General features: G+C 32.8%; 1 protein-coding gene across 14 annotated transcripts; it reads right to left on the reverse strand.

The window, feature by feature from the left end:
* Positions 1-20204: 20204 nt before the first annotated feature.
* LOC107950993 (uncharacterized) lies at positions 20205-23921 on the reverse strand. Of its 14 annotated transcripts, none has more exons than XR_005900133.1 (5): positions 22786-23921; positions 22508-22700; positions 21410-22352; positions 21277-21331; positions 20205-20673 (listed from the first exon to the last, which is right to left on the reverse strand). XR_005900133.1 is itself a non-coding variant. In XM_041075841.1 (3 exons), the coding sequence occupies exons 1-3, from the start codon at positions 23206-23208 to the stop codon at positions 21742-21744; spliced, it is 1230 nt and encodes a 409-aa protein (XP_040931775.1). In that variant the 5' UTR covers positions 23209-23726; the 3' UTR covers positions 20205-21741. The 14 variants fall into 14 exon arrangements, 2 of the variants coding, with proteins under 2 accessions (XP_040931775.1, XP_040931776.1); XR_005900131.1 differs by having other exon boundaries at positions 20205-20589; positions 21410-22355; positions 22786-23726; XR_005900128.1 differs by having other exon boundaries at positions 21410-22355; positions 22786-23726.
* Between the last annotated feature and the right edge of the window lie 3615 nt (positions 23922-27536).

A 27536-nucleotide genomic window follows, 5' to 3' on the forward strand; every position in this document is an offset into this window, starting at 1 on the left:
ATATTGAAATTATGGTTAATGTTGTTTAAGTGTGTTATACACATTAAGGATGTGGAATGGAGAGGAGGAGGAGGAAAATTGGGAAATATATGAATGATTCGTGTATAAATGGTCATATGTTTGATTATAACTCATAACGATAAAATATGAATGATGCTTATTTTTGTGCATTATTGGTCATGGTTTAAGCTCATGTATTGAAAATAAAGTTTCATAGTATGTGTGTATGGTATATTCAGTATATGATTTGGCATGAAATAATACCATGAATGGTTTATGAATTAACATATGTTGGTAAGCCTGATATATGAATAAATGATCAAATTGAGCGGAACGCCGGATTTGAGTACTTCTGATCAAGTGATAAAGTGATAAGTGGTAGCTTTAGCTACACTTATCTGATCAAGTGACAAGTGGAAAGTGATAAGTAATAGCTTCGGCTATACTTATCTGATCAAGTGATAAAGTGATAAGTTATAGCTTCGGCTATACTTATCTGATCAAGTGACAAAGTGATAAGTGATAGCTTCAGCTACACTTATCTGATCAAGTGACAAGTGGAAAGTGATAAGTGATAGCTTCGGCTACACTTATCTGATCAAGTGACAAGTGAAAGTGATAAGTGATAGCTTCGGCTATACTTATCTGATCAAGAGATAAAGTGATAAGTGATAGCTTTAGCTACACTTATCTGATCAAGAGACAAAGTGATAAGTGGCTACACTTATCTGATCAAGAAACAAAGTGATAAGTGGCTACACTTATCTGATCAAGGGACAAGTGATAAGTGATCATACGTAAGACCATAGTTATACTATGGCAAAGTGAAAGTGAAGTACTCAATTTTCCGTGACCGTTCCCTAATTTGATTAAGGATGGTAAGTGACAAATGGGCCCAAAAGAATTAAGTAAATGGACAAGTGGTAGTGTATTTATATCAGGACGATGTTGTTATTCAAACTAAAGTGATATTTTCATTGCTAAATTGAGAATTTCATAAATGTGTTATTGAATGGTATAATCAATAAACATTGAGTTAAATGGTAAATACGTATTAGTTTTGAATTTGATGTCATTGAATTGTACGTGAATTAAATGGAAATTTCTAGTGATATGATTTAAATTATGAGCATGAGAAATTGCGAATTGAATGAAATGGAAATGAAGCATTAAATTGCATGAGTATGTATCGGGTCTCGCAGGCCCTAATTATTATGATTATAATATTTTGAGGATATATTGTGAAAAGTTATAGAAACATGTTAATTATTTTTGAAAGTTTTAATTTTGATGAAATTTTATAACTCGGTTAAATACGTTTACAAGTGTATGTGTTTTGGTAATGCCTCGTACCCTATTCCGGTGTTGGATACGGGTAAGGGGTGTTACATTTAGTGGTATCAGAGCTACGATTTAGTCGGTTCTCGGACCAAACGTAGCATATGTGAGCCTAGCTATACATGCCACGTTATTACTCTTGATGATGTGATATCTCCGGGCTCTAACGAAATTGCTTTGTTAAGACAGAGATGATTTTCAATCGAGCTATTTTCGATAATGCTAAAAATGATATTGAGATAAATGAAAAATGCTCACGTTATGTTGGAATTTGGAAAGGTAAGTATAAAAATTTGTGATATGGATGTGTTCATGTATGAAAAGAGATGACTATAAGTTAAAAAAAAAGTTTATGTTGTGATAAGCTCATCCAAGTATGTTGGTGATTATATAATGCTATGTGCTCAACATATTTGATTAAGTGAATATGATAAGCAAATTTACTTAAATAGATGGAACGTGTGTATGTACATCTGCTTGAATAAGTGAAATTAGTATGTTCATATGATAGAATCTTATGTTTAATTGTTAAATTAAAGATAATAAGATATTTTGTTTTATGTCTAAACCATGAATATTATAATAGTATGAAAAATTGAATTGGAAGTCAAATTGAGTAGAACGCAGGAATGAGTACTTTCGTTCACTGATATGTGATGAATTGACGGAAAAGACCATGGTTTGACCATGGCAACATGTGAACATGTGATTATGTGATTCCGTGTAAGACCATAGCTGGGCTATGGCATCGGTAAGTGATATGTGATTCCGTGTAAGACCATAGCTGGGCTATGGCATCGGTAAGTGATATGTGACTCCGTGTAAGACCATAGCTGGGCTATGGCATCGGTATGTGATTTGTGATTACGTGTAAGACCATAGTTGGACTATGGCATCGAGAAAACGAAGTACTCAATTCCGTAAGACGTTCTCTAATTTGGCAAATGTCGGTAAGTAAATAGAAGCCAAGTATTGGAATTTAATTAGATATTAACATTGAGCTTGAGTAAGTAAATTCGTTGTGTGAAATTGTGAGTGACAGAAACATTTGTAATAAATAGATGTGTTAATTTGCTTGGAATGAATTACGTGGTTTTGATGGTATTACATTGATGATGAATACAAAATCATATATATATATATGTATCTATGAGAGCAAGTTGAAAGATTTATGACTTCACCAACACCCCTTATCAGTATTGTTCTATGACGAAATTATCTTGATGAGACAGATATGTTTTTCAACTGAGTTAATTCTAATAGTATAGAAATAAATACTAAAATGTTTGAGTGAAAATGTATTAATTATGAGTTGAAACTCATAAAAGTATGGATCAAAGAATAAAACATTTTTTTTATTGATGAATGTTATAATTATACAAGCATATGAGTTATGATATTTGGATTATGATGCTATATAGAAATTTTGATTGTGAATTAGTGATTTGAGTTAGAATTTTGTGTTGAGAACAAAAGTGATTAAAAGCAAATGTTTATTAAATGCTTTGAGAATGTGAACTTAGTAATGAATTGGCTATTTGTGATGGTATGTGTTATGCGCATTTATGTGTAAGATAAATTTGAGGCTTTACTACACTCACCCCCATATTAGTAAAATGTTACAATGAAATTTGTGAGATTCTGGTTGAATAAGCTTACGAGTGTAGTGTTACAGAAGTTCGTGTACGAAAGAATAATAATGTGGTCGGAAAAGTGAATGAATTAGAAAATGAGGACAATATAAAAGAGAGAAATATTTGATAGTTCTGAAAACTACTCAGATTATCAAATGGATATCATTCTATATGGATTGTAATTTTTCGATACTTTGTGTAGCTTCAGATGCTAAAATATCGCTATCCTGATTTTCTTATGAATCTATGTGATTATCTGTAAAAGATATGAAAATCCAAAATCATGTGCGAATTTGAAATATACTGTGGAAGTAAATCATTAACCTACCATCTGGTAAGATTTTCGGGGACGAAAATCCCTAAAGGGGGAGAGTTGTAATAGCCCGATTTTAGGCTTAGTCGGAACAGTGGTTTCGGGACCACAAATCCGACGAAAAAAAAATGTAATGGCTTGAATTTTCAGAGGTGTCGGAACGGTGATTCGAGATCACTAAATTCGACAAATGGGTAGAAAATATTATTAATTTAGCAAGTATAAGTTAAATATGAAGTTAGGAAAATTTTTGAAATAGTGAATAGTGCACTAGAAATAAATATTAAAATAATTAGAATCGAAATGAGGTATCAAGACCTCGGGGATTTTAAACTGAGCCATAAATATTTTTATAAATATTTATGGAGTGTTAAAAAGTTAGTATTAAAGTTTCGTTAAGAAATTTTAAAGTTCCGATAATTAATTGAACAAAAAGGACTAAATTGTAACAAATGCAAAATTTTGGGAAATGATTAAATAGCTTAAATGATAAAAGGAAGAGGGCTTAAAAGCAAATAGACCCAAGGTCTATTTGGGCTGGACGGCAGAGGCATGAAATCAGCAAGAAAGTAAGCAGAATTAAGGGCAAAATTGGAAAATTGCAAAATTTGCTTAATAAAGTTAGGACCCAAGTGGAATTATCTAGATTTCTCTTCATTTTTCTGAATTCTCATCAGCTAAAACACCATGGAAGGGCTTCTTCAAGCTGGTTCTTCATATATTTATTACAAGTAAGTTCAATTCTTGATTATTTCTTGAAATTTTTGTATTTTTATGACTTTTACAACTAGGCCCACTTGTTAAATTCATTAGTTTTTGATTTTATGAAAGAAGTTGAAAGTTGATATGAATATGTGCTGGAAGTATATGATGATTTAGCATGAAATTAGAGCTTTAAATTGTTCATATGCTGATTTTATTGAAAGAATTGAATAGAAAGTGAATGTTTGGGACCTAATAGTAAAAGAGTTTGAAGATAGAGTTATATGTGGAAATTCTGAATTTCTATAGTTGTGTAACAACTTATAATGTCTAGTAAAGTACTAATTGAGAAAATTAGATTAATTGAGGGGTTAATTGAGAAAGGACCGAATTGTATAAACTGTGAAATTTGGGGCAAAATGGAAATCAACATTTTGCACTAAAGCAGTTTTGGACAGCAGCAGTAGTGTAACTTTGAAAATCACCAAAAATTGTAGAGATTGAATTAGAGGATGAATAAAATATGAAATTAAATCTTATTGAGTCTAGTTTCTTATAAAAGAAATGATGTGAGCAATGGAATTGTAAATCATGAGATATAATAGATTTTGTGAGACAAGGTCAGAATGAATTCGGGTTCCCCTGTTCTGACTTTGGAAAATCATTAAAAATTGTACAGAAATGATTATGAGTTATAGTTTATATGGTTATAATCCTTAATGAGTCTATTTTTATAAGAAACAAGCTAAAACATCATCCGAATTCTGTACAATGAGATAATTAATTTTAGTGAAGAGTGGTCGGAACTGTCAGACAGCAAAACAGGGAAACTTTAAAGAATAAACTGTACTATTTGGCTGAACAAAAAATTATGAAAATTATATGGTATGAAGATATGTGAGTCTAGTTCCAGGGAAAATTAACGGATCTTAATTTGGAGCTCTCTAGCTCCGGATAAAAATAATTTAGTGACTCTGACTCGGATAAACAGCTTTGAATATACATGTTAGTGAATATTGAAATTATGGTTAATGTTGTTTAAGTGTGTTATACACATTAAGGATGTGGAATGGAGAGGAGGAGGAGGAAAATTGGGAAATATATGAATGATTCGTGTATAAATGGTCATATGTTTGATTATAACTCATAAACGATAAAATATGAATGATGCTTATTTTTGTGCATTATTGGTCATGGTTTAAGCTCATGTATTGAAAATAAAGTTTCATAGTATGTGTGTATGGTATATTCAGTATATGATTTGGCATGAAATAATACCATGAATGGTTTATGAATTAACATATGTTGGTAAGCCTGATATATGAATAAATGATCAAATTGAGCGGAACGCCGGATTTGAGTACTTCTGATCAAGTGATAAAGTGATAAGTGGTAGCTTTAGCTACACTTATCTGATCAAGTGACAAGTGGAAAGTGATAAGTAATAGCTTCGGCTATACTTATCTGATCAAGTGATAAAGTGATAAGTTATAGCTTCGGCTATACTTATCTGATCAAGTGACAAAGTGATAAGTGATAGCTTCAGCTACACTTATCTGATCAAGTGACAAGTGGAAAGTGATAAGTGATAGCTTCGGCTACACTTATCTGATCAAGTGACAAGTGAAAAGTGATAAGTGATAGCTTCGGCTATACTTATCTGATCAAGAGATAAAGTGATAAGTGATAGCTTTAGCTACACTTATCTGATCAAGAGACAAAGTGATAAGTGGCTACACTTATCTGATCAAGAAACAAAGTGATAAGTGGCTACACTTATCTGATCAAGGGACAAGTGATAAGTGATCATACGTAAGACCATAGTTATACTATGGCAAAGTGAAAGTGAAGTACTCAATTTTCCGTGACCGTTCCCTAATTTGATTAAGGATGGTAAGTGACAAATGGGCCCAAAAGAATTAAAGTAAATGGACAAGTGGTAGTGTATTTATATCAGGACGATGTTGTTATTCAAACTAAAGTGATATTTTCATTGCTAAATTGAGAATTTCATAAATGTGTTATTGAATGGTATAATCAATAAACATTGAGTTAAATGGTAAATACGTATTAGTTTTGAATTTGATGTCATTGAATTGTACGTGAATTAAATGGAAATTTCTAGTGATATGATTTAAATTATGAGCATGAGAAATTGCGAATTGAATGAAATGGAAATGAAGCATTAAATTGCATGAGTATGTATCGGGTCTCGCAGGCCCTAATTATTATGATTATAATATTTTGAGGATATATTGTGAAAAGTTATAGAAACATGTTAATTATTTTTGAAAGTTTTAATTTTGATGAAATTTTATAACTCGGTTAAATACGTTTACAAGTGTATGTGTTTTGGTAATGCCTCGTACCCTATTCCGGTGTTGGATACGGGTAAGGGGTGTTACACCAAACCCCTATAACACACTATATCTCGATAATACTCTGCCCTGCATTCAATCCGATCTAAACATCAAAATTTGCTAACATTTCTCAATTAACTTTTCATCAACAACAATTAAATATATCTATTTTATCATCTTAAATTGTTTAAAAATTCATATACATATTAAATTTTAAACTGTACGAGCTTAGCTGGACTGAATTGTGGTAGTTGTAGAAGTTTAGGGACCATTCTACAATTTTTCCTTTTCCATGAGTATCTACTGGATCTTGATTTAAAATGTAAAATTTCTCAATTACTAGCTTGCATTTCAAATTCCAATTCATTTTACATTTAATACCCTTTTAATTTCTAAATTTACATAATTACCCTAAACTTTTATAATTTTTATAATTTAATCCCTTAACCCGAAAATCATCAAATTCACTGTTTTTCTCAAGTCAAAATTATAGCCGAATATACTAGGCCTTTATACAGTCCATACTAAACATCAAATTCACTATAAAACCCTTAAATTTTGACATTTTCACAATTTAATCCTAAAATTTAAATCTAACAAAAATCATTTTACAAAATCATCAAACAACACAATCAAAGCTTCAAATATATGGTTATCATAAAGAAACATTAAAGATTCATCAATGGAAACTTCTAAAATTTTTAACAGATTCAAAACGAAGGTGCGGGCTAGTTGGACCTAGTTGTAACGAAATCAAAAACATAAAAATTACAATAAAATGGGTAAATCTCCATACCATGCAAAGTTAAGAGATGAACAAAGCTTCCAAAGTCTTTAATGGTGAGGTTCGACCAAGAAGAAGAGAAAAATGAAAAAAAAATAAAGCCTTTGATTCAATTTTTTTGTTTTGAATAATTTACAAAATTGCCATATAACCAATTTTCTTTAAACTTTTCTTTAATTATTAACCCCATTACCATCCAGTACTAACTAATAAGGTCTAATTGCCTTATTGGTCCTTCCACCTTTATTAATTAATATATTAAATCATCTAACTACAATAATTACTAAGTTTTGCATTTTTTTCAAATTAGTCCTTTTTCTTTAATTAACTATTTAAACGTTAAAATTTCTTGACCAAATTTTAATACAACTCTAATGACTCTATAAATATTCTAAAAATAATATTTATGAGCTGATACTACAGAAATTTGTGGTCTCAAAACCATTGTTCCGTTACCATTGAAAATCAAGTTATTACAACTCTCCTCCCTTAGGAAATTTCGTCCTCGAAATTATTACCTGATAATATATTCAGATACTGTAGTTTCATTGATTCCTTGGTTTCCCAGTTAGCTTATTCTGTTCCATGATGATGCCACAAGACTTTTACTAACAGTACCTATTTATTCCGCAGTTCTTTAACTTCTCAAGCCCAAAATTTTCACTTGTTCCTCTGAATACGTTAAATCTGGCTGTAACTCAATGTCACTATAAGGAATCACATGTGAAGAATTAGATCTGTACCATCTCAGCATCAAAACTTGGAATACATTATGAATTTTCTCGAGTTTAGAGGGCAAAGCTAATCTGTAGGTTACAAGGCCGATTCTTTCAATAATCTCGTACGGTCCAACAAAATCTCAGACTCAGCTTTCCTTTCCTTTCAAAACGTAGTACTTTCTTCCATGGAGAAACTTGTAAAAATACTTGATCGCCAACTGCAAATTCTATATCCTTTCTTTTTAGATCTACGTACGATTTCTGATGATCAGATGCAACTTTCAAACAATCTCGAATAATTCAAACTTTGCTTTTAGTTTCTTAGATCAAATCAATTCCCACCATTTTAGATTCACTCAATTCAGACCAATACAATAGTGTTTTACACTTTTTCTTGTAAAAAGCTTTGAATGGTGCCGTTTTTATATTGGACTCATAACTGTTATTATAAGCGAATTTAGCTAATGGTAGATAATTTTCTCAGCTACCTTCAAACACAAGTTTATAACATCTCAGTATATCTTCCAAAATCTGTATCACTCGTTCTGATTGCTCGTCTGTTTGAGGATGAAATACGATGCTGAAATTAAGCTTAGTGCCCAAAGACTCGTGAAGTTTGCTCCAAAATCTCAACATAAATCTTGGATTACGGTCAGAAATAATAGATGTCGGAACTCTGTATAATCTCACAATCTTAGACACATATAATTCCGCTAATCTCTCAAGAGAGAAATCTGTTATAACTGGAATAAAGTCTGCCAATTTAGTCAATCTATCACTAATCAACCAGATCAAATCTTCTTCTTCTTTTTTTTTTCGGAGTTACAGGTAAACTAGATACAAAATCTATCGTGACTCACTCCCACTTCCATTCAGGAATCATAACAGATTGTAGTAAAACTGATGGTACTTGATGCTCCGTTTTTACCTGGTGACATATTAAACATTTAGCTACGAACTCACAAATTTCACGTTTCATACTTGGCCACCAATACATCTGTTTCAAATCACAATACATCTTTGTGCTTCCTAGATGAATAGAATACGTACTACTGTGAGCTTTATACAGAATAGTATGTTTCAAATCTAGATCATTCGGAACGCAAATCCTATCATGATAATGCAATGTACCATTATCATCAACACTGTACTCAGTATTCAAATTATTTTGAACCAGTTGTCATTTCAACATCAACTTCGGATCATCATTTTGCAATTCTCGAATTCGTTGTAGAAACAAGGGTTTAGTTCTCAACTCTGCCAGAACAAAACCATTTTCATTCATAACTAAATGAGCGTTCAACGCTTGAAGTGAAAACAGTGATGACTTTTAACTTGAGTACATCTGCATCCGCAACTGTATTAGCTTTTCCTAGATTATAATCGATAACCAGATCATAAACTTTCAGTAGCTCTAACCAACGTCTCTGTATCAAGTTCTGTTCTTTTTGAATCATCAAATACTTTAAACTTTTGTGATCCGTAAACACGTGACATTTCTCGCCATATAAATAATGTCTCCAAATCTTCAAAGCGAATACAATCGCAGCCAATTCAAGATCATGAGTAGGATAATTCTTTTTATGTGGCTTTAATTGTTGAGAAGCATAAGCTACTAATTTTCCTGCTTGCATCAACACACAACTTAAACCATTGAGAGATGCATGGCTATAGACAACATATGCTACCCCAAACTTAGGTTGCGTCAATACTGAAGCTTCTGTTAACATGTTTCTCAGCTGATGAAAACTCTGTTGGCACTTATCAGACCAAACAAACTCAACATTTTTCTGTAATAATCTAGTCATCGGTGAAGCAATGATCGAAATGTTTTTAACAAGACGACGGTAGTAACCTACTAAACCGGGAAAACTTTGCATATCAGAAACATTCTTCTGAGTTTTCCAATTCATCACAGTAGAAACTTTACTCAGATCGACTCGAATCTTGTCAAATGATACTATGTGACACAAAAATCCAACTTCGCGAAGCCAGAATTCACATTTACTGAACTTTGCATACAATTATTTTTCTTTCAAAGTTTGTAATACGATTCTCAAGTGTTGAGCATACTCGGATTTTGTCTTAGAATAGATCAGTATATCATCGATAAACCAACCAAAAATCTGCCCAAATGAGGTTGAAGAACTCGATTAATCAAATCTAGAAATGCAACAGGGGCATTTGTCAAACCAAATGACATTACTAGAAACTCATAATGATTGTAACAGGTTCTAAAAGCAGTCTTTGACACATCACAGTCTTTAACCTTCAATTGATAATATCTAGATCTAAGATCTATCTTTGAGAACACTATGACACATTTTAATTTATCAAATAAATCGTTAAAACGTGGCAAGGGGTACTTATTTTTTATCTTGACTTTGTTCAACTGTTTGTAGTCTATACACAATCTCAAAGAGCCGTATTTCTTTTTCACAAACAACACAGGTGTACCACAAGGAGATACGTTGGGTCGAATAAACCCTCTGTCTAACAACTCTTGCAACTGTGTTTTCAACTTTTTTAATTCAACTGATTCTATGTGATATGGTGGTATTGGTATCGGTGTAGTTCTAGGAACTAGATCAATCACAAACTCAACTTCATGATTAGGAGGCAAACCCGACAATTTTTTAGGAAACACATAAATAAACTCACTAACAACTGGTAACTCATCTAACTTCAATTCTGAATCTCTGGTATCAAGAATGTATGCTAAAAATACTTCACTACCTTTACGTATTAATCTCTGTACAGAAATTGCTGAAATGATTCTAACAGTAGTATTCGACCCATCTGATTCAATTGAAACCATCTTTCCTATCTGACATCTCAAATCAATCCGCTTCTGTCTACAGTTTACCATAGTATTATGCAATGATAGCCAATCCATACCCAGAATAATATCAAATTCCTGAAAGGGTAATAACATCAAATCAGCAGGGAATTCAAAGCCTCTAACTTTTAGCGGACATTTACGACAAACTAAGTTAACTATCACACTCTGACCTAGCGAACTAGTAACTTGAATATCATATTAGTTAATTTAACAGGTAATTTCTTTTCCATTACTAATGCATTGCAAATATAAGAATGAGTTGATCTAGGGTCAAGCAGTGCATACACAAAAACATCAAAGAGATAAAATATACCAGCAACCACATTAGGTGAAGCAACTTCTGCTCTAGCTTGAAAAGCATATGTACGAACAGGTGCTCTAGCCTTTGACGGAACAACGGTGTCTTTTGCTCCCGTATGAGAAGTCCCAGCAGTATTGTTCTAGCCTGGATGTCTACTTTTCTAAGATGCAGACATTTGTTTTCCATTCTATTCTTCATTTTCTTTTAACTATTTAGAACAATTTCAATGAAAGTGTTCAGTCGACCCACATCTATAACAGACTACCGACTTAGCTATACATTCTCTAGGATAATATTTCCACAATGTTTACAATTGGGCTTTGGAATGTTTCTTACACTTCCTACACTATCAACTGGTTTGGTAGGAGTTTTAACATCATGCTGAATCGATTTATTTTTGTTCAGATACTCAGACACTGAAGTAGCTCGACTAAAATCTTCTTTAGTCTTCTTTGCCGGTGATATAGAAAAAGACTCAGAAGAACTTCTCTTGTGAAACTCTTTAATCCGTCTATCCCTTTGTATCTCGTGGTTGTACACTTCTTCCATTTTCTGTGCACGATTGAACAAAACAAAAAATTCTCGAATTTCTTTACCGCCAATCATCATTCTGATTTCATCGTTCAGGCCATCTTCAAATCGGATACACATCTCTTTTCCAATAGGTACAATTTCCCAAACATATTTACTAAGATACATAAACTCTCTCTCCTACTCAGCCACCGATTTATTTCCTTATTGTAACTTAAGAAATTCTTTTTTTTCTTGTCCAGATACCATTTCCTGACATACTTTTTTTTAAACTTACTTTGAAAGAAATCCTAGGAATTTTTCTCTCTCGGTACTATAGTTACCAATGTAGTCCACCAACTATATGCTTCCTCTTTTAATAATAAAACGTTACATATCAGAAAATCCTTAAGAGGGCACGTCATTTCTTCGAAAACTCACACAATATTTTAAGGCCAATACTCAACTTTAACCGGGTCATCTTCCGATCTACTTCTAAATTCTTCGGCACCACACTTTCTAAGCTTCTCTATCGGAATACGTCGACTAGGCTCAATCACAAGAAGAGGTAGAGGTGCAACTAGAGGTATAACAGGAGGTAGAGGTTGTTGAGCCAGGGTATTAATTTGCATAAACTCATTGAACCACTGGTACATAAATCCAAAGAACATGTTTTTATGTTCATGTTCCTATACTTGTAGAATCAGTATATTACTACTCGTCTCATGATCAGAGGTCGGTACATTACTATTAATCTTATCAGTGTCAGCATTATCAGATCTGTCTGACATCTTTACGATTTAAAAGAAAAACAAAGGTTAGATCAGATCAAACACGTCACACTATCACATGTTATATGACATGTAATTCTAAACATTTCACATGTTGTCTTCAGTCTGAGAATCGACTAAACCGTAGCTCTGATACCACTAAATGTAACACCCCTAACCCGTATTTATTTTGGATTAGGGTATAGAGCATTACTGTACAAACAAAACATTTAAACGTACATTAAAACCTACAAGGGACATACGACCATGTAGCTAGGCCGTGTGTCACATACGGTGAGTCACACGCCTGTGTGGACCCAAAATGAACCTTAAATAACAAGTCTAGCATTTCAAGCTTACTTGGACTCTAAGCAATCCATTTACCAGCCAAAAGACCTATTCAAAGTGACTTTAAACAAGCCAAAACATGCCAAATTAACATCCTAAGTGCCTAACCAATGTATCCTCATAGATACCACAAGTATATACAACTATACAACAAAATAAAACTTCAAACACAACGTATCAATTCATCCAATCTAACATCTAACCACTGTACCTATCATAGGTACCTCAATCACAATATATCATTAACACATATCATTGATTTTAGCACTGGAACCTTACCTCATTCAGATGTATCATATAAGTTGGCAATTTACACCGAAGATCATACTTAATATTTACATATCCTAAAACATTAGTAAAAATAACACAAAAGCCTATTAAATGCCATATAATTCGAAATGAACATTTGAAAAACTACCTAGATTTATGGATAGTGTGACTCGTGTGCCAATCCAATCATCCAACTTTCTGAGTATCTACAAGAACAATAAATATACAAGTAAGCTCAATGAAGCTCAGTAAGTTGGACGTGTTAAAACAATAAATCTTACCGAAGTAAGTACAACTATTCAAATAATAATATTTCAACCATAAATGTTTCCTGTACATCCAGAACCTCAACCGATAAATCATAAAAGTTCAAATCAATACTCCAATATATATAGCAAAAACATCATAATCATAAAAAAAGTTATCTTACCAAGATTTTCAATTCGTTGAACGACTTACAGATACGAACACGTCGACAATCCAACCAAAACACACCAGATGCTCACAAGAGCCAATCCATCGACACACAAATGCTTATAAGAGTTAATCCCTCTGAAACACACTAATGCTTGTAAGAGCTAATCCCTACGAAACACACCAATGCTCATAAGAGCTAGTCCCTCCAAAACACACCAATACTCATAAGAGCTAGTCCAACCGAATCATACGAAAATAGGGAGTATAACACGAGAGTTCACAACAAATGCTGAACCTCGGTCCACTCGGGAAACATTCTCTATAACAATCTCCACTCCAAACCCTCATAACACACCATATCTCAATAGTACTCTACCCCGCATTCAATTCGATCAAAACATCAAAATTTGATAACATTTCTCAATTAACCTTTAATAAAAAACAATTAAATATATCTATTGTATCATTTTTATAACACCCCAAACCCAGCCCAGACATTATGGCCGAATTTGGTGATGTCACATGGAAATATTTTGAAGACGGATTAACTTAATTAATCAATCAATTTTAAAACCCATATTCCATCGTGATTAATACAGAAAACATTACTTAGCAGTTTATTTGCCAATTACTTACTATAGCGAAAGCTTTAATCATTCATGTTCGATAACGCAGTCGTTTGTAGGAAATTCATTTTTTGCATAAAACTATTTTTTTAATAAAATGTATTACCAAAGTAATTAATTCCAAACCAAGTTAAAACGAACAGTACAGAGAGTCCTAAAAAATTACAACTCTCAAATCAGTCCAAAATTTAAAATAACTTAAATACCAAGTTTAAAATAGTTTTACTGTAATGTGGTCACCGCTGAGCCAGTACAACACCGATCCGCCTAAGTTTGTAGATTACCTGAACAGAAGCAAACAAATAGAGATGAGTTTACTTAAACTCAGTGTGTAAACCAATAAAATTAAGCATGAAAGCATATAATCTTCAAATACATAGCCAGTAGCAGATGCCGATCCGGACTCATGTCCTTTTCAGTTACAGTAACAGAATCAGATACAGATGTAGATATGTAAAATCCTACCCCCATCCTCTACACACCATCTTTGTCCGTCCCATCACACCATGTGGGGTTAAAAAAACACCCACTCATCCCTACACACAATGTCGTGTCACTAAGACACATATCAAATATAATATACAGCTAAGCTGCCAGAATGTAGGCGTTTAACACCGATCAAAATACTTCCTCATACAAATCCCACCCCAAAAAAATTACAAAGCATACATACAAATTTAACAGATAAATCATACTTAACATTCTTACATAATCAAATAACAGATACACATGACATAATCATACTCAGAATAGTGTTTCAGTCTTACAGATCATAAAGACTTAAGGTTTAATTAACCTTTACCGACCCTACGATTGGCCCACAGTCAATTAGGATGACCTGTGCGACCTGTCAGAGAATTTTAGTAAAATGGGCCCATATGCCCGTGTGGCCTACACGCCCAAGTTGGCCTTGCCCGTGTGGTCTACACGGCCTGGCCCAATAATCAACACGTCCATGTAAAATGCCCGTGTAAGCCCATACGCCCAACTTGGCTTAACCCGTGTGGCCCACATGGCCATAACTTTGTCGATCATAAGGCTCGACAGTAGTCATTTTCAACTTTTGTCGAAACTTAATTTCTCATGTTTTGGGTACACACCATTACGATTTTGATGCGAAACTAGCCCCGAGACCACCAGAACCCGAACACTTCGAGCAATACTGATTACGATTCAACCACAGGAGAGCCCTGTTCCTCATGATTCTACTTACCAAACGCACAAGAGTAACGAAGAATCGAAAATCAAAATTGAAGGCAGAATTTCAATTGGATTCCAACCGCAAGAAAGTAAAAAGAAAAAAAAGAAAGAAAAAGAGACGTAGGGAGAGGAAACAGAAACGTTAGAGTCTAGAGGGAGAGATTTTTGGGAAAACTAAGTTTTACCAAATCCCACTACATCCACTATCATAACCACCCACTATCTGAATTCTAATTACATCAAAACTCCCTCACAGAGTCGAACTAATGAGACATATACAAAATAACCAAAACCTATACATGCCATTGAAACAAAATAAAGTATCTATATACCAACACAAGACAAGTTGATAGTGTTGACAATGCTTTAATCGTCTTCCAATCTTCACGAGTCTACGAGCTCTGTAAAACAGGGAAAAGAGTGGGGGTAAGCATTAACATGCTTAGTAAGTTCGAATAACGGGAAAGTAAACTTACCGGTTATTTAGCATGCAACCATATAAGACAACCAGACCAAACATTAATAGTAAAATTTCCTATCACATGTATTCAACCATCAAGTTAGTCTCACACCAGTACAATGTAACATCTTTCATAGATGAGCTCATCAATTCAAACATGTGTATTCTTATTTAACATTTTAATCCCGTCGAATTTCTTGGAATCTCGATGGATATCTCGTTTACCATCAAATTATGCAAGTGCTCTTTTAAATACGCACTTCTATGAACCTCACTTTTATGGCAGGATTACCAGTCCAGGCTAAATCCCCTACAATGACATATACTCCTACGAGTTCAGGTCTGAATTACCAGTCCAGGCTAAATTCAGATCCTATTCGGATTACCCGTTCGGGCTAAATCCATCAAAGCTCACATATTATTCGAGATGCTAGATCACTATAAGATCACCCGTCCGGGCTAGATCCTTTATACCATTATTTCATTTTCGAGTAATCTATCAGACATTCCTTTTTATTCAGTCGGAACATTTCATCATAACATTAATAATTCATGAATTGTCATATAATAAATATTACTATTATAATTTATACATGTACATACATCTTTAATGTATTTAAAGATAGTTTACATTCGAGTTACACAAATTTACCTGGTAATTGCTTAGGTTTCGTATTTCAATTATTCCAAAACCTTTCGTTTTCCACGATCGATCTCCGGAATCGGTTCCTCGGGGTTTATATCAGTAAAAATAAATTATTAATACCTCATGCTATTTATTTTGGACCTAAAATTCACCCCTAGATAAAATGACCATTTTGCCCCTAACATTTTAAAATTTTACAACTTAGTCCTTAGGCTCGTAAAATGCAATACATGCAATTCCTTGGTTACCAAAGCCTAGCCGAATGTATTATAAACTCATACTAGCCCACATTTTCCTTTATTTTACATTTCTACCACATATTTTGTACCTTTTGCAAAAAGGTCCTTTTAGGGGTTTTTCATGAAAATCACTTAGGAAAAGATGTTTAACACACATCTAACTTTCATATTCCCCCATAAATCATCAAAGAACAAATCCCCCATAAATCATCAAAGAACAAACATGTCACACATGGGTCATTTTGCATACACGAACACTAGCTTAAAATATGGGTAGAAATGGAGAGAACATGTTTCAAGGATCTCAAAAATAAAAGAACATTAAAAATGGGGCTAGGAGTCACTTACTATTGAGCTTGGAAAGTGAAGAAACCCTAGTTATGGTGTCCCTTGGAATTTCGACAGTAGAGGGAGAAGAATGGTTGATTTTTTCCTTCATTTCCTCTTCTTATTGATTTTATTACCAAATAACCAAAATGCCCTTCCTTATTAAACTTCCAAAATTTTCCATGCATGCCCAATTTTCTTTTCAAAAAATTAGAAATTGGGAAAATTACTCTTTAAGACCTAATTAATAATCTAAATCAATTTCATGCAAATTGCTTCTAAAATCCAAGTTTTGCAATTTATTCAATTTGGTCCCTAATTTCAAATTGGACACCTTACACTAAGAATTTCTTCATGAAAATGTAACACATGCTTACTTTCATATTCTAGGCCTCATAATAATCATAAAATAAATATTTTGATATCGGATTTGTGGTCCCGAATCCACTATTCTGACTAGGCTAAATTTTGAGATGTTACAGCATCGGCATCGTACCTTATGTTTGAGGCTTAGTGATTATCCTGTGGTATTCCAAATGGTTCAACAGGAAACTTAAAGTTTAAGTCGAAATGATAGAGCTTATGGCTATGTTGTGAGTGGTACAGGTACTTACATGAAATTGATGAGATGTGAATTCAATTCATATTGTATGATTAGTAAGGAATGAATATGAGCATGTTAAGTAACATATGTATGTATGCCAAGCTCATTAGAAATGATTTCGGTTTATGATGTACATTTGGTGAAGATGTAAATAGGTAATTCATGCCTATGGGAATGATTTGTGGTGACCTTGTGATTATAGGTCTATACTTATGATGTATTAATATGTATCTTTACCAATGTGGTGAAAATGAATTAATAAAGTGTGATAAGCTTAGTATCATTAATTTACACTAAAATAGTTTTGGACAGCAGCAATAGTCCGACTTTGAAAATCCACCAAAAATTGGGAAAATTGATTTAGAGGTTGAATAAAATATAAAATTAAATATTAATAAGTCTAGTTTCACATAGAAGAAACAGTGTAAGCAAAAGAGTTTCATATTATGAAATATTTAAATTGTTGTGAGATAGAGTCAGAATTATTTCGAAATCCCCTGTCCTGATTTGGGAAAATCATTAAAAATTATAAAAAAATAATTATGGGTTACAATTTATATGATTAGAATCCTTAATAAGTCTGTTTTCAGAAAAAAAACAAACGTGAACATCATTCGAATCCTGTGTGAGTAGATAATTAATTTTTAGTAAATAAAGGTTGAAGCTGTCAAACAGTAGAATAGGGGTGACTTTGAAGGATAAAATGTACTAATTGGCTGAACCAAAAATTTTGAAAATTTTATGGTAAGAATATATATGAGTCTAGTTTCTGAAAAAATTAGCGGATCTTAATTTGGAGTTTTGTAAATCCAGATATAAATAATTTAGTGACTGTGACTTAAGAAAACAACTTGACCTGAACATAGGTAAAAAAGGCAATTATGATAGTATTACCTTGAGATCATGTTGTAAGAATTGGCGGAAGCATATTGATAAATTTCTTATTATTTTCATGGACTTACTAAGCGTGAAGCTTACTCCCTCCTTTCCATTTCTTTTAGCTTGTCAGGTTAGCTCGGGATTGAAGATCGTCAGAGGCAGCATCATACTATCAAGTCACTATCTTTGGAATAATGAAGCATATAATAAAAATTTCAAGTGAGTGGCATGTACAGAGATCTAGTTTGTTGACATGTGTTATTATGCTTTTTCCAAATGTATTGGCTTATATTGACTTATATGTATATGGCCATGAAATGTGGCTCATATTGATTATGGTTTGTAAACCTAGCTATTCTTTGTCATGTCTAATGTTTATGATGTGATTATGTTTGTTTGCCATGCATGGTTGGTAATATGATATGTGTGTTGGATGTATGCTTTATGACTGATTGTTGCAAATCGTGATAAGTTTTATAATTGATGAATGTCCATTCTTCAAAACTAACTATTATCACGACAAAGGCAAACGCACCTTATCGAACAGTAGTATAGCATATGGCAAGACCTGGATGTCGAACCCAAATGAACTAAAAGTACTAGTATTAACTTTCTTTTTATTATCTAGCCTAAAAATAAAGGGGTTTGTTTTATCTAAACTAATTACTAAACTAAGAATGTACAGAAAGTGAATTGGGAAAATAACTTTTAGGAAAACTGAATGATTTGGACAATACCTAAGGAAAAATCCACCTAGACTTCACTTGTTATTGACTTTGAATTAGACGATTTATTCATTTGACTTGATCCGTAGAAATCCTTAATTTATTTTATTATCTCTCTCGAGACTAGCAACGTCTAACCCTAGGTTGATTAGTAGAAATCTCTTTCTAATTAAAACTCCTAATGTTGCATTAACTCGATTTATGGATTCCCTTATTAGGTTTCACCCTAATCCGGCAAAATTATGTCACCCTATCTCTAGACGTGCAATCAACTCCGCTTAATTATGTTAAATCTACTCTTAGATAGGGACTTTTGCTCCTCTGAATAAGCACATCAAAACTTGAATTAATATCCTGGAATATCAAAGCAAGAATTAAGAACACATAATTAAGAACAAATCAAATATTTATCATATAATTCAAATAATAATAACAAGATCCATCTTAGGTTTCATTCCCCTTAGGTATTTAGGGGGTTTAGTTCATATTTATGAAAGAAAACATCTCAAAAGAATAATGATAACAAAACATAAAGAAAACCTAAGAACTCTTGAAGGGAATTGAAGGGAGATTTTCAGTCTTGAAGGTGAATCCGGCTTCTGAGATGGATCAATCGGCTTCCTTTGAGTAACTCCTTGCCTCCTACTCCGTGTGTCTACCTCCTAGGGTGTTTATATAGGCTTTCCAATACTTCAAAACCCTTAAGAGTGACCTTTTCTGAATAGGACTAGACTTGGACTCGACAGGGACACGCCCGTGTAAGGTGGCTTAGGCCGTGTTGCAATCTGTCAAATAGACACGGGCGTGTGAACTACCCGTGTGAGGAAGTCCAGGCCATGTTGATTTCCTACGTTGACTCGTTTTCTTCGTTTTTGGCCCGTTTCTCTCTCTTTTTACTATGTGGACCCCCCGCCTAAATCAGTACGAGGCACATAAATTAACACCATTTGCTGCACCTTACTAATAACTGAAACCAAAGAAATTAGATTTAGATCCAATTCTGCCTCCGCTTTGAAATTTAATCTCTCCTTTTTTTTTTAAATTTCTTTATTTGCTTAATTTGAAAATTAACCATTATATTTATAGTTGCTTTTGTGAATTGCGTGTAGTTTCAGTTTCATCTATTTTATTAATTAATTTTATATATTTATAGAAAAATGGGGAAAAAAAGAAGAAGTCAACCAAGTATATCCGAAACAATAACTATATACAATTACAGGATCACAAAATTAATATGTTCTTGCAGGTAGGAGGTTTCCATAAGTCACAGAATTGCAAACCGATTGCCCGACTTGCAATTAAAATACATTTTGTTTTTCCAAACAAAAGCACTCCCACTATCCCCACTGTGAAATTAGGTCATTAAATTCGGGAATTATCAAAAAAGTTAAAACGAGGGAACTTGTGGTAAAAGCAGTTTCAGAAATTCACATTCTTATGGATATCTTTGGACTATCATCCTCCCCTACCAGTTAACCAAAGGTAGGAACTGAAGCACGAGTCTTTAAAATCTCTAGGTAGGGGACCAACAACACCCACCAAAGCCACAAGGTGGCTCCACCCGTCAATAGCTACCTAACACAGGTCTTCGAAGTCAGTTGATAGATAAAATCCATTATTCAAATGGAGATTATGCTGTTTTCAGTTTCACATCCTTTCCTTCATATTGGGCGACAAAAAATAAAAGAAAAAAAAAAGGGAAAAAGAAAAAGGTAAGAAAACCGACACTAGGCCACATTCATATGGGCATCTGGCAATAAATCAAAGTCAGGATAAATATATAGAAAATCCCAAACTACTAGATACACAGAAATGAGAAAACTTCATTCAGAAGCCAATATTAACCAAATATTAAATTTGTACTACAAGAAATGAACCCAAATTAATCTGCAATTAGAATATCTTGTATACTTTTAAAGCAAAAAATATTACTATCAAAATCGTATCCCTTTAAACTTTAATTACCGTCAATAGAAGTTTTAAAATTTCAACGCTTTATCTTAACACCGACCAACACAGCTACAAATGACAGTTAGGTTCGCATATCTATCTTTCTAATCAAACGTAATTAGAAAATGAATTTAGTCTAATGATGAGAAAGCAAGGTAAATGGAGGAGTTCAATCGAAAACCCTCTAGCCAGACAAATAATTGCAAAATTATTTCATACTATCAATAAAATAAAATAATGCATAGAAAAATGTAAAGAGCAAAGAATCAGTTGAAGAAGCAAATAAAAAATAGCTTAAGAGTCAGGACTAACCTCACAAAGCTCGAGACTGCACAGGCTGCTTCCATCATTATAAAATTTAGTTCCTCTGCTCCTTTAAAGATAAGAACAGTAAATAAAGATTTGGAAATGATAATATAAAATGAAATGGAGGGGGCGAAATCACCTTTTCCTCTTTGCTTTGGTTCCACACCTGCAGAGAAAATATATATTTAAAAAAAACCTCAACAAGAACACAATTACATGAGAATACAAAAATGAACCTGAAATGGAAGAAAGAATAAGAGGCACCAACAGAAAATAATATATATTTTTTATTTTATTCTTTACTATTTTTATAACAAAAATTATTCATATTAGTAAAAATCAGATCAACCCTTACATAAAAAAACTGAAGGGGATTCAAACAGTTAAATCATGTACTATAGTATATTTGATTTTCCAATAACCCAAATGGGAAAAAAAGTAAAAAAGAAAAGAAAAAAAAAAGTCCAAAATTTATTGTTCATCTTCTTCAATTGCTGAAGCCAAACCAGCCACGATCTTAACCCCAATCTGTGAGCTCCTGGGATTTATCTGAGGTGGCTTCCTTTCTTCTTTCTTCACATTTTTTTCATTCCGTTCTTCTTCAGAACTCTCTGACAAAGCAAATATGGGTTCCCCCAAATCAGCATCGTCAACGGAGTTTTTACCCTCAGGATTCAATTCAAACAAAGGTTGGCATTGTTTTTTAGCTTTGGGATCAAGCTCAAATTCTTTGAGCGTTCCGGTTATAGATGTTGATGTTGGAGTAGGTGAAGGTGAAGGTGAAGGTGAAGGTGAAGGCGTGATTCGATTATAAGGAGAAAGCCATTTGGCCTTGATATACTCGGCCTTTCGCCATGGAGGAATGTGCATTCCCTTCTTCTTCAGGCATTGCTTTACCGCCTCTGAAACAGTAACAATTATCTTCTGGAGACGATCAGCTTTGCCAACGAAGATGAAGGGAAGCATTTGGAGGATTGATTTGTAAGTCTTCGTTGATCGGGCGAGTTCGAACTCTGATCTGAAATCGATGTCGATCAACATTCGTTCCCCCTCAATTATCACGTCTATGTATTCGTACTCCCCTGCTAATTAAAAATAGAAAGTGTTATTATTTCTAAATTGTTAAAATAAAATAAAATCAAGCCATTAGCATAGGAATCGGATACTAGCATAAATATCTGTATGACAAATTTGAAGACGAGTTAATAATACAAATAAAAAGGGAGAAAGAAAGTACCGGCGGGGCAAGAGGGAGATTTTTCCCAGCAAGATTTGCAGATAGAAGCATCATATCCAAGGGTCAGTAATCCATCAGTGACCATTTTCCTGCAAAAATCATCTTTACTCTTACAGATCTTGTTCTTCTCCACAATCTTCGCCGTATCCGCCAATAAAATCTTTTCACTCACACTCATAGGACAAATCAAATTCTGTTCCATAAAAGATGAGCTACACATTTAAAAAATAAGCTACAATTTTACAATTTAAGGAAAAAGGCGGAAAATATTGTAATACCTTTAGGATTTCAGATGCTTCAGCGGGAGAATTAAGATTGGAGTCACCAAAGAAACTATCCATATCGTCTTCGGAGCTGTCGCTGCAGTTACGGTTGAAGCAGTTACAGCGGTTACGGCTGCATCTAACAGCACAAGATTGTTGTTTCTCGTTGTTTTCTTCTATGAAATTCTGAACCATCTTGGCCAAGCAAACAGAGCTCGGCTCGAACTCACCGGCGTATTCCTTGCTTAAAGGGAGCTCATCGGCGGCGATGGTACCGATCTTATCCGTCGTGGAATTTCTTAGAACGCTAGGGAACGGCCGTTCAAACAGCCGCTTGAACCTCGATTTCACCAAAGGCTTTACTGTTTCCGACCGCGGCAGCGCTGCCTCTTCTAGCGTGTTGAAATCGATCGGCTGGATCTTCATTGGGAAAGGCATGTTTCTCGGTCTTCAAAAAAAAAAAGAAAAAAAAAGCCGCTTCTACCTTTACTACGGCAACACTTCAAACTCTCGTTGATTCTTCTCTTTCTGATGAGATCAGCACACGCAATTGACACAGAAATTCATGTTGGAGAGACAAAAAATAATGCAGTTAATCAAGACACGAGACTCTTAACTCTTAACGTTGATTATAATATACAATTATTTGCTTCTCATTTGCCAAACAAGGGATGGAATAACTTCATAACTCTGCTAAGTAGAGTCGCTTTGCTTACGAGTTTTTTTTTTTTTCACTTTTTTTTTCAGATACGGTTAAAGTTACCGAAACACGCAACAGCCCGAGAACATAATGTTATTTCCATGGGAATTCACGCGAAGATTGTGAGTGACCAGCGAGTCCATTTTTCCGGCAACAACTCGCCGGCGAAGAGAACGAGAATTAAGAAATAAAACCGATGAAACAAGAGGTGGTGAAAAAGCCAGAAAATGGAAATGAGATGAGACTGTTAGCAGGGGCAGTGGTCCAGGGCCTTATAAAGGGTGGAGGGGTAGGGATATCTGACGTGGACCTGTTGACAAAATTTTGAAGTCCTACGTGGCGAAATATTTAATCCGTTGAATTTGGGCTACGTGTTGAACCGTGAACCGGTTCATTTTTAGTGGTGGTTACACGATGCCACGTAAAGGAGCGTGACGATAAGGTGCCGGTTTCCGTAATGGAGTCCCATGGTACTCAGGCGCTGTTAATTAGTGAAGTTAATTTAATAGGGTTTAGATAAAATTACCTAATTGGACCTCAAAGGTTGTGGTTAATTTGCTACGTCAATAGTCATCATGACTAGGAAAAAGCAATGAGAGTGTGGGTAGGATAGTCTTTTCAGTAAATTATGGTAAATTAGTGGGAAAGTGATAGGGGAGGTTAAAACTGGAAAGTACAAGTACATGGGAAAAGGTGAGGTCCACAAATCAATGACGGTTTTATTGCTTTTTTGGGATTAAAGGGGGGTGTTAAAGTAAAACGGGAAGACTGTGGGGGGGGGGGGGGGGGGCTAAATAGGGAAATCAGTGGACTTTTCCTTCCGATGCATTAAACCAGTTACCTGATGTCGTTTAGGATTAAGGAGGACACGAGTTGTTTGGGTTACGAATGAGATGTCATTTATTGCGTGTCTATTCCCAAGTTCCTATACTTTAAAAATGTTTCAGATTTAATTCTTGTATTTAAAAAATTAAATTATTTTATTTTTTCAATTTAAATATCCTAATTGTTAGTATTTTTTAAAAAAAATTGTCATTATATTATATTTATTTTTTAACAATCATATGCCTTATTATAGTTTAATTAACATGGTAAATTTTGATATAAATATTAATAATTTTAATGATTAGTTCAAAATTTAAAATTAAAAAATTAATTAAATTTTTTTTAAATACATGGGCTAAATGTCAAACTTGATCAAAACACATGGATTGTATTTGTGTATAAATTATAATATTAATAGGATAATACATACATATTTTCTCCAAGGTTGGTTTCATATTTGCAAATAAGTTTTATGTGATTCCCACATGACACGTAACATTTTTATTAAAATTCTATGTAGTCAAATCGATATGGAGAATTGGTTTAATATCTATGTTCATCTCTCTCTCCCTTGTTTTTTCAAAGTCAAAATAAAAATTGCTTAAAAAGTTGTCAGTAAATAAAGAGTGATTTTTAAATAATAATAAAAAATACAATTTAATCATTTTAATTTTAAAAATTGTGATTTGGCGGTTAAATGGCACATTTTTTTTATTAGAAAAGAAGAAAATCAATTATTATATTTTTATGAATAATATATGTGTGAAATGCATGTATTCATATTTATATATCTTCTTATAAAATATTGTTTTCTAATATTATTAATTTTTATTAAAATTTAGTTTTGAAGGACAATCTGACACCTTTACAAACTCTTTATCTTTCTACTTGTTTGATATGAAATCTGATAATATGATATTAGTTGGGAGTAATTGAGTATATGATGGGCCATTGATATATTATTGTGTGGGGACTCCAAGGAGAAGAAAGGACAGCCATGTGTTTTGATCCCAACATACATCTCTCTTATTATGGGCCTTGTTAAGAAATGATATCTCCTCAATTTAAGGGCTATATATCTCCATTTTATCAACTTTTTAAGTTCACAAATGAAATTAAAAAAATCCTACCAAAAAGAAATTAGGGGAAAAGAAGTAAGAAAGGTAAGATGTGTGAGTTTCACCGTGAGGACCCCACAAGAAAGTGAAGGGTATGTACATTTTAGTGGCGATAATATTGATATGCCTTCCGCAACATTTGGGTTGTACAACATGGTCAGATATCATATCGATTCCAAGTCTAGAGAGTGTGGAGTAGAAAAAATAAAAAGGGCAACCCACAAAAGCAAATAATTATTAATTTATTATCATTATTTTGGTAACTGCCTACTCTTTATTTCAATCCACCAACCATGGTCTTAGTTTTACCCTATCACCCTAGTTAGGATTTTCTTTTTCTTCAGTTGATTTTGTAGACAAATGAATATAAATTCCTCCACTTTCAACATTTCAATGGAATGTTGGACCTTTCAAATAAAAGATTAGATCGATTGAATCAATAACTAAATCGTTTTTTTAAAATATATTTTTAAATAAATTTTTATTAAAATAGATAAATTAATCGAATTAATTTTATTTGATTTCATCATCAGTCTAGTTCTAAAATCCTTCTTTACATTAACCCCAAGACATATATTTATTGCTTAAAATTTTGTTTTCTTTATTGTTTTATTTGGGAAAATCCAAATTTACTATTTAATAATAGTGAATATCATTTGAATTTAATTATAAATGTTTATGTATAATTTTTTTAATTAAAAAAACACAATTGTAAAGTCGGCAAAATAGGATTAAGCCCAAAAGTATGTTTGTTTGATCCAAATCCTTAATAATTTGAGTTTGAAAAAATTCAAATTTATAACGATTAAATTCCAAGAAAATCTGAAATAAAAAAATTAGAGTTAAAAGAATTTGTTTGAGCTTAGCTTATTTAAGTCTAAGAAAACCAACGTTGAGCACATAAAAATTTAAGCAAAGAAAGATTTAGGTCTGAGATAGATATGATCCTAAACTCAAAATACTCAAATTTATAACTAAATAGACGTTGATGATAAATATAATTATATGATAATATTTAAATTAAAAATAAAATATAAATAAATGATAATTATTCAATTTGTGAAAATGCATTTATAAATATTATATAATTATATTAAAAATTATTAACAATAAAAGTATTTATATGAAATTTTTACATTAAATTATAAATAAAAATACGTTTAAATAATATTAATTATGAATATAAAATATATTTTAATACAAGAATTATGTATACATAACAAATATGAAAATTAATAATTATTCAAATTTATAAAATTAAAATTTAATGATTATATAAAATATATAATTATACAATACATTATTTTAAAAATAAATTTTATGTGCAAGGGAAATCTACCTCCCAACCCTTTTTAATATAAATATGCTTGTCTAACAATAAGCTACCATGTTTCAAGTCACCCTTATGTTCCTATCACTTCTGAAAAGAAAAAAAAAATTGAAACAATGTGGAATTCTAAAGCTACTGGTATGTAATAGTCCGTTTTCTACTGGTTTCGGGACCATAATTTCAATGTGTATTCGTAAATATTAATTAGTTAATTAAGTAATTTTAACGTTTAAATAGTTAATTAAGTAAAAATGACTAAATTGTAAAAGTTATAAAAGTAATTGTTATTAGGGATTGTATGAGAATTGGTTATAAATGTATAAGTGGATGGTTTCATAGGGAAATTATGCCATTGTTAAGGTTAGTGGCCGGCTAAACTTTAGTGTTTTTATAATTTATATGTTTTGGATTAATTAAATAGGTTAAAATAAAATGAATCTAAGTTGAAAACAAAAATTAGGTGCTATCATCTTCTTCTTTCTCTCATTCCATGGTCAAACACCATTGTTAGGGAGAGGGAAGCTTCGGCCTTGTCCATTTCTTTGCATGTAAGCTTATTTTCACCTGTTCTTAGTAATTTTTATATTTTTGTAATCGTTTTAGCTTAATCTAGCTAGCCCGGGGGTTCATTTGTAAAACCGTTAAATTTTTGAAAGATATCATTGATGATTTTGGTGTGTTTTTTAAGTTTAATGGTAGAATATTAATCTTGCTTGTTGATTAAGACTATTTTGTAAAATGATTTTAGTTAGTTTTTAGTTAAAGGATTGAATTGATAAAATATTAAAATTGA

Source organism: Gossypium hirsutum, chromosome A08 (assembly GCF_007990345.1).
Source record: "Gossypium hirsutum isolate 1008001.06 chromosome A08, Gossypium_hirsutum_v2.1, whole genome shotgun sequence".
Classification (NCBI taxonomy): Eukaryota; Viridiplantae; Streptophyta; class Magnoliopsida; order Malvales; family Malvaceae; genus Gossypium; species Gossypium hirsutum.

Bases quoted from the DNA above. Each gene is read 5' to 3' on its own strand.
- LOC107950993 (XM_041075841.1), bottom strand. From the start codon at position 23,208: ATGCCTTTCCCAATGAAGATCCAGCCGATCGATTTCAACACGCTAGAA. The intron at 22,701-22,785 runs GTATTACAATAT...TTTATGGAACAG, and splicing joins AAGCATCTGAAATCCTAAAG to AATTTGATTTGTCCTATGAG. The intron at 22,356-22,507 runs GTACTTTCTTTC...ATTTTTAATTAG, and splicing joins ATCTCCCTCTTGCCCCGCCG to CAGGGGAGTACGAATACATA.